Source organism: Eurytemora carolleeae, unplaced genomic scaffold, assembly GCF_000591075.1.
Source record: "Eurytemora carolleeae unplaced genomic scaffold, Eaff_2.0 scaffold804, whole genome shotgun sequence".
Lineage (NCBI taxonomy): Eukaryota > Metazoa > Arthropoda > Copepoda > Calanoida > Temoridae > Eurytemora > Eurytemora carolleeae.
Window position 1 is genome coordinate 36,178 of NW_019396695.1, and position 8,883 is coordinate 45,060.

The 8,883-nt window shown below is 32.9% G+C and overlaps 1 protein-coding gene across 1 annotated transcript in view; it reads left to right on the forward strand.

The window, feature by feature from the left end:
* LOC111707487 (tubulin beta chain) overlaps positions 1–8,883 on the forward strand; it is a gene marked incomplete in the record, with an annotated part of 26,286 nt that overhangs the window by 11,267 nt on the left and 6,136 nt on the right. The window contains 4 exon segments of the mRNA XM_023480596.1: positions 424–539; positions 5,741–5,824; positions 6,033–6,166; positions 8,498–8,566. Coding sequence (XP_023336364.1) covers positions 424–539; positions 5,741–5,824; positions 6,033–6,166; positions 8,498–8,566 — 403 coding nt within the window.

The window sequence follows — 8,883 nt, forward strand, 5'->3', positions numbered from 1 at the left end:
ACTGAGATGAATCCAACCACCCTTAAAAGTTAAATTTTTTACCAAATAAAAAAATTTCATGGCAGAACTTGATGTAACAAACCCTCAATCATCCTCAATCCACAGATTTTGTGAAATTTTTATTTCTGAAAAAAACTGTGAACCGTTTGGTCATTTTTTTACATCCTTTATATGTATAAAGTTGTAATCTCTGTTTGGGTGTATGTATGCTTGTTTGTCCGATCATAACTCAGGAACACCCAGACCGATTTTCCTCAAATTTTAAATTGGGAAACTCTTGGCAGCGCTGGGTTCCCAAGCTTATAGTTTTGTATATATTTACTGCAAATGTAAGTACATATAAGTAGTGATTATAGTATTTTCAACTTTTTTCAGTTTAAATATACACTTGATATACATATACATTTATAAATATATAAATAGGTATCAGATACTGTAGTGGAACCCTACAATGCTACTCTATCTGTTCACCAACTGGTTGAGAATACTGATGAAAGTTTCTGTATAGATAATGAGGCACTTTATGACATTTGTTTCAGGTATTATTCACTAAATTTTATTATTTCTAGCTTTCTAGGCATACTCATAACTTTAAACTTTTTCTTTATCTGCGAACATTTGTAAAAATTTAAATTTTCGCAGATTTCCCTACTCTGCAGTTAATTTACCAAATTTAGAAAGAAAAAAAAAACATGTTTTTGAATCCTGGTGAACCACCCCGGAGGTCACCAGGGTCATGCAATTTACCTGAGAGGTTCAGCCGCTTAATTTCTAAAATTGAACTGAAGATATTTTGTTTAAATATCTAGATCAGTGGGGTGTAAGCTACTTAAGCTAATTAAGATATACTGACTTCATGATCTATGATCAGGGGGGGGGGGCTAATTAAAATATACCTTCCCCGAAGGTATAGAATATTATTACCAATATCTACAATGTAGGATAGAATTCTAGCTATTCTGCACAACAGATGGCGGGCCGAGGTTGAGGGGGGGGGGGGGTTAAGGAAACGTTCAAAGACGAGGCGCCAATAATAATTTATCTGTTTTTGCAATTCTAAGTGAGTCTGCATTCCTAGAGTGGTACTTTGCCTGTTCAAGAATGAAGGAGTCTACTGTCTAACGCTCCAAAAAATCATTATCTTTCTTCGCGGGTTTCCTAAAAAAAGTACTTGCACATTTCTGGTGCAGATATAATGGGGTGGGAGCTAGAAAAACGACTATATCTTCCAAATCATGCATCAGATAAAGTTGTAATTGTAAAAGGTATTGAATCGAGCAAGATCCTCTATAAACGGAAGGTCCCTTAAAATTACAACAAAAGTCTTTTTAATTTAATTCCGTACTGCACTGGTACACGAATAGTTAGGTTAAGTTGTCAAATAAATAGATAATTCTAAATCCAGTCTTCTTATTGACTAGTAGTAGATCAGGGTTGAATAATAGGTATTCTTATTTAATAAATTTAGAGTGACAGGGTTTCATCAGTAGTTTTTTTTTCAAGCTTGGACAAAACCAAATAAAACTAAAGTAAAGGCTACAATTAAAACTGGAAAGTCTAGATTTTTTAAAAATAATGTTTAAAACTAGTTTTAATCTTTGTTTGACGTCTTCTGTTTATTGACCCTCTCTGTAAAATTATGGAGAGAAGGATGGAGATTCAAGGAGTTAATAAATCATTAGTTGTCTTCAAACATAGAGGATCATGGAGAAATCAAAATAAAAGAGAGAAAAATACAAAAAAAAGAAACCGTAAACAAAATGTTCAATGTTTTATTAGCTCTAGATTGTGGGGAAATAGTAGAGATATTGGATATAGCTACAATTCGGTATAGTAACTATCGAGTACGTTTAGGCCACCAGGTTGATGTTTATATAACAAACATTTGAAAGGGGGGATGCACTGTACAGTACGGTAATTAAAAGCCATAATGGGTTAAAGGGATTGTTCACAAAAAAGGAAAGGGAAAAGGCGAAAATAATCTCTTTTGATCGCTACTAATCTTACTTCTATCTGTTGCGTCATAAGGAGAAATTTGTTACTGCGTGACCTCTTGGTTAGAATCAGTGGAGAGTTCAATTCCTAGTGTACTGTACACCACTACAATCATATACTATTTTATCCGTTTAGCTATGGTTAACTACTACTATTATTAAATTGAGTTAAATATTTAGGGTTTGCTCTATTTTTTGACTTTTTTTCAAACCCAGTCCTTATCTTACACTTTTTTTTTCTCTATGAATAAGAATCAGTCTTTCAGCAAGTTCATTTTCAAAAATAAAAAGTTTTGCTTTACAAACCTGAACCACTTCATACCCTGAGCAACCAAGCAATATTTTCTTCACCTTTGTAATTCATTGTATATATNATTCCTAATAATGTCAAGGTATAGAGTATATTCCTAATAGTGTCAAGGTATAGAGTATATTCCTAATAGTGTCAAGGTATAGAGTGGATTCCTAATAATGTCAAGGTATAGCTAGTATATTCCTTATAATGTCAAGGTATATTGTATTTTTGGAAACAAAAAATGAATTTGATGAAATTTTTTTTTTAATCTTCGAAGTTAAAATTTTTTTATGTTGTTTAATGAAAACACGCAAAACCACAGGATTACCCACAAGTCATGAGACTGTAAAGACGACCGGAAACTCTTAAAATGAGACGCACCCAAGATTAAATTATGTATTCTGCCGTAATTATAGTTATCTAATGGCTTATTTTATTATTTGACGAAGAAACAATCGTGAATATAAGGAAACAGACCGCACAAATTCCATATAATCATCTCTGAATTCTCATCCTTTGTGGGTAACCCTGTATTTGATAGGCGATTATATCAATATAAAGAAGACGACATTTTTCTTTAAGTTTTAATCGTTAACAAGCTTTTTCTTTTTACAAGTTTACGAAGGGAAGCTTTTAATTGATAGCTTCTCTTTGTTTCTTTGTTTTTGTGTATCCATACTGTAAAAAAGCTTGATAACAATCAAAATTGAAATCGAAAGTCTTTTTATGACATTGATATAATCGCCTACCACCGTAACATTAGGTTGCAAAGATGTATGGATTATAAAATTTGATTTTGTGTCAAAGACTCAATTCATTTTCTTACAAAAGTCTATATAATATGGGTCCATATAACAACCACTTGTTTATCGTCATAGATCTAAAAAATATCACCAGATTTCCACAAGGTTTCATTGTGAAAGAACGTAACAAAGAAAATCGGATAAAATAGTGGAAATTGGTTTCTGATTCACATAATACACATTTCAGATTTCACCCTCCAGATGGAATTTCTTTAACAAATTGAAGAATAGAACAGAGAATTAATGCATCCAGCATAAAAATAAAGCACAGATTTTTTGGTTAGGGGGGGGGGGTGCAGTGGTTTAAAGAACAGGAAGTATACGGAGAGAACATGTTTTAAACCACAAAATGTTTCTGCACAAAACTTATCAGAATATATTTAAAATGTTTAAAACACAAAAGATTAAATTCTTTCCAACACTTACAATTTTGACACAAAAATTTCCTAGATAAAATGTTTCCTATAAATGTGTTATACAGGACAAATGTGTAGAAAGAAATGTTTTGGATAGAATACAGGGAGACACAGAAAAATGGAATTATCGTCGTCTTTTTATTATAAAATGTGGATACGGGATTTGTAATGTCAGTGTTAACATTAAATCAGTTGCAAGTTTGCAACAATGGGAAATTTGAAATTACAAAAATCTCCGCTATATTTCTTAAGATTATAGAGGTAAAACAAAGGCAGAATTTATATCACACTTAAATATTTTCAATAATAAACAAGACAGAATATGGAAAGGGAAAAAGAGAAGGATAATTGAAAGCTCTGGAACGTACATGGATAAAGGAAGATGATTAAAATATTCAGAAAGAGAAAGAGCTGAGATTGTAGGAGAAGAAGGAGGAAGAAGAGAAGGATAATTGAAAGCTCTGGAACGTACATGGATAAAGGAAGATGATTAAAATATTAAGAAAGAGAAAGAGCTGAGATTGTAGGAGAAGAAGGAGGAAAAAGAGAAGGATAATTGAAAACTTTTGAAAGTACAAAGATAAAGGAAGATGATTAAAATATTAAGAAAAAGAAAGAATTGAGATTAAATGAGAAGAAGGAGGAAAAAGAGAAGGATAATTGAAAGCTTTGGAACGCACATGGATAAAGGAAGATGATTGAAATATCAAGAAAGAGAAAGAACTGAGATTGTAGGAGAAGAAGGAGGAAGAAGAGAAGGATAATTGAAAACTTTTGAAAGTACAAAGATAAAGGAAGATGATATTATAAAAGAGAAAGAACTGAGATTGTAGGAGAAGAAAAAGGAAGAGAAGAAGAATAATTGAAAACTTTTGAAAGTACATGGATAAAGGAAGATGATATTAAGAAAGAGAAAGAGCTGAGATTGTAGGAGAAGAAGAAGGAAGAGGAGAAGAATAATTAAAGAAAGCTTTGACAAAGAAGAAGATTAAGAAGTTAGAAGAAGAGGAGGTGATTAATATGAATTATTAAACTGCTAAGTTTCCTAAACTTTCCAGGACTTTATAATTTCTAATTTGTCAACTGGTTCAGTTGTCAGAAACTACCAACTCGCTAAAAACAAAAGTCTGCCTGAAATCTCAAATATTAGTTTAGAAAAAAAAACAATATTTTATATTTAATGAGAGTTTAGAGAAGTTTATTTTTATTTTTATTTTTTTTTAAATCATGAAAATCAACACATCTGGTCTTTACATACACATTTTAAAATTGTCATACAGGATGATACTTCAAAGACGACTATACGGAATTAAAACTGTCTGTTTCCTTGTATTTATTATTCTTTGCAACCGTAAGCTTTTTTTCTTTCCCTTAACATTGAATATGCCATTAAAAGATTGTATTCAAGGTAGAAGACTTAATCTAACCTTGAAACCGTCAGATATAAAGAGTTTCAGGTCGTCTTTACAGTCTCATCCTTTGCGGATAATCCTGTATATTATATCTTTTTTCATACATTTACAAATTGTATGTTACCTGTTATCTCACCTAACCTCAGCGGTGGTTTATTGGCGACCGCAGGATAAAATAATAAAAAAGGGATTTTTGGAATTTTTTTGAGTGCAAACAGAATATTCTGCGAAATTGTTCAGCGCTGTTGTTTTATGATGTACGGAAAAATTCCGCCCTATAATAGGCATTACTAGAGAGAAGAAAAAAGTTTTTGATATAGTGTTGCAAAGTGATCTGGAATTTAATATTCACATTATATTCGGGAATGGGGTTTTCTACCTTTTCTAATTCTACCTATTCAAAGAAATAGGTAGATGTTTTAGAATAGTTGAANTATAGCAGTTCTATATAACGACGCCTATAAATCCTTTGCTTCGGGAATAAACAGTTATATTTGACAATAAAGCGCCATATTTCAAACTTCAGATAAAGAGAAGACTTGAAATATTCATCATTGCAACTAGCTTGGTCTAGAGCTAGGTAGATATTAGAAAAGGAAAAGGGAAGGAGGGATTATGGGTCCACAGGCCCCCTCCATCCCTTCGATAGATAATATTAGAACCCTGCTGCAGCGTAACCCTTAGCTATTTCAAACTATTAATAGTGAAAGTTTTTAATATAAAAGGTTTACACCATCAGTTTGTAAAGATATAGGGATTAGAAAATTAGAGTTTGAGGCTCTGTTTTCATTTGAAATCTTTAATTTTGATTTAATTTCAGAACATTGAAGTTAACATCCCCGACCTATGGTGACCTAAACCATCTTGTATCTGTTACTATGTCAGGAGTCACCACCTGCCTTAGGTAACACAAACTTCTCGTTGTTTAATGAATTAATAAAGTAAAAAAAACTCGTTTCAGCCATAAAATGATTTAGAATTGAGATACATTTTCACATAAGTTCTTTATTTAGGCTCTATAGAAACCTTTGATGGCACTTTCCACTTTAAACTATCTTGACAATAACCAAAGTAAAATTATTAAAATTTTTATTAATAACTCTCCTTTTTAGATTTCCTGGTCAGCTGAACGCTGACCTGCGTAAGCTAGCGGTCAACATGGTTCCCTTCCCTCGCCTTCATTTCTTTATGCCAGGCTTTGCTCCCCTCACTGCCAGGGATACCAAACAATACAGAGCTGTTACAGGTAGAGAGCGTGGTTACATCTCCCATCCCCCCCCCCCCCGGCGCCTTCATTTCTTTTATGTCGCGCTTTGCTCACCTTCAGGGATACATAAGAGTACAGATCGCTATTACCAGTAGATGTCATTGCCATTTACCTTGTAGTTGTCTTCATTTCTTCATGCCAGGCTTATTGCAAAGGATACCAAACAGTACAGAGCAGTTACAGGTAGACAACATGTTTACAATCCTCCCCACACCCTCATTTATTTCATGCCGCGCTTTGCTCAGCTCATTTCTTTGCGCCAGAATTTAATTAATTAACACATAGATTCAGCCTGCTTATAAACAGTCTCATAAATTTTAAGACAGGGTCGACTTTAAAGTGTCGCAACGCCTTGGGCTTAGATTTCACCGCTCTAACTCACTTTTGCTTTTCTGTAGCCCTTAACATGTACATTTTAATATCACTATAAAAGCACTTGTTGTTAGCTTTGGTTTTCAAGAAGTAATTGGCAAAATTCTCATAGATTTTTGCTTGAGAGCGTGATACCTTTAATTCAAAGCGTTTGCCCCGCTTATTGCCAAAGATACCAAACAGTACAGAGCAGGTACAGGTAGACAACATGGTTAGTTTAACTTGCGCAGGTAGAGGTAGAGAGAATAAACCTGGTCCGTATTTTCACGTGACTTTATTCACTACTCAATATACTCACTCCGAACTATTATATATCCCAGGTAGAGGTGGAGAGAATAAACCTGATCTGTATTTTCACGTGACTTTATTCACTACTCAATATACTCACTCCGAACTATATATATATATCCCAGGTAGAGGTAGAGAGAATAAACCTGGTCTGTATTTTCACGTGACTTTATTCACTACTCAGTATACTCACTCCGAACTATATATATCCCAGGTAGAGGTAGAGAGAATAAACCTGGTCTGTATTTTCACGTGACTTTATTCACTACTCAGTATACTCACTCCGAACTATATATATCCCAGGTAGAGGTAGAGAGAATAAACCTGGTCTGTATTTTCACATGACTTTATTCACTACTCAATACACTCACTCCAAACTATTACATATCCCAGTCACGAGCTATGGTGGAAAAGGCGAAATTCACTTTTTAATTTTGTACTATAGATGAATAGATTACATAAGGCAACCATAAAGGGAACTCATCCCAGTAAAGTACGAGGAAATGGTATGGACGATACGAATTTTAGTAGAGCATTTTCAATCCTTGACCTACTTAGATTGGAGTGTACTATGGAAGGCAGTTTCACTTTTCTGAAAAAACGAACCGATTGTTTCCTAAAAAACCTGAAACGAAATTATCATTATTAATTTTTTAAATAAAAAACTTAAAAGTTTTTTGTCGTCGGTTTGATAACGAATTTTAACGACATTTCCTCCGCGTATTATGGTTATCACTAAACCTTTAATTTTAAATTTTAAAAAAATCTCCAGATTAAAAAAAAATAGGTCAGGTAAGGTTTTTTTTTTAAATTTCTATAATAACACCATGTTTTAAGATCGTCTAGGCTACAAATATATTAAGGTTTACTTGTATGAAAGGAAAATATTAGTAATGATATAAAATCTTATACTTTACTCACTAGACTGTAAACAATATTAATGTTGAAGCAAAGTGAAATCTTTTATATTTTGTAAATGTAAAGATTTAATGAATAACAATTTTTTTCTTTCGGATTGTTTGAAGCTTGTGTCCATTTACAAGATTATACAAAAAAGAAGACATGAAGTTAATTGTTTGAAGATAGTGTCCACAATAAAGCTATTGCATAAAAATACCAGTATCTTAGAAAAGAAAAGATTCTGATTCAAATAAAGAAGTTCTCATTAAAGTTGAATCAGTAAATGAACCTGGCAAAAATTGAACCCGCTCCATAAATTTTCTGCACAGAATATTAAAGATGAATTTAATAATTTTAAATAAATTCAAATTCTAAATTTCATAAAAGGCAGACTCAGCCGACCAATAATTAAAATTCTTTGAGTTCAAGGTTTACAATATTTTTGCAAGTTTAGAATTAGAATTTAACAAGGAAACTATACCAGGAACCTCTCCCTGTTTCAACAGTGGGAGGATATCATTACAAAGGGGAAAATATGAAGGAATGGGAAGACGACATTAAAGCAATAATTATGTGTATAACCAATGTGTTGCAACAACACAAAATCAAGTCTGTCCCAAATATTGAGGAACAATTTTTTCTGTGTTCCAGACCACAAATCTTTCTGTAATAAACCAATCTAATTATTAATACTTGAATTTTCGAATCTATCGTGACACAATTATTTTATTTTTTCCTGACACAATGTAGTTCCTGAGTTGACCCAGCAGATGTTTGATGCAAGGAATATGATGACTGCTTGTGATCCTAGGCATGGACGTTATCTTACAGGTCAATCAAAAGGATAATAATAATAATAATATATATATCCCAGGTAGAGGTAGAGAGAATAAACCTGGTCTGTATTTTCACGTGACTTTATTCACTACTCAGTATACTCACTCCGAACTATATATATCCCAGGTAGAGGTAGAGAGAATAAACCTGGTCTGTATTTTCACGTGACTTTATTCACTACTCAGTATACTCACTCCGAACTATATATATCCCAGGTAGAGGTAGAGAGAATAAACCTGGTCTGTATTTTCACGTGACTTTATTCACTACTCAGTATACTCACTCCGAACTATATATAT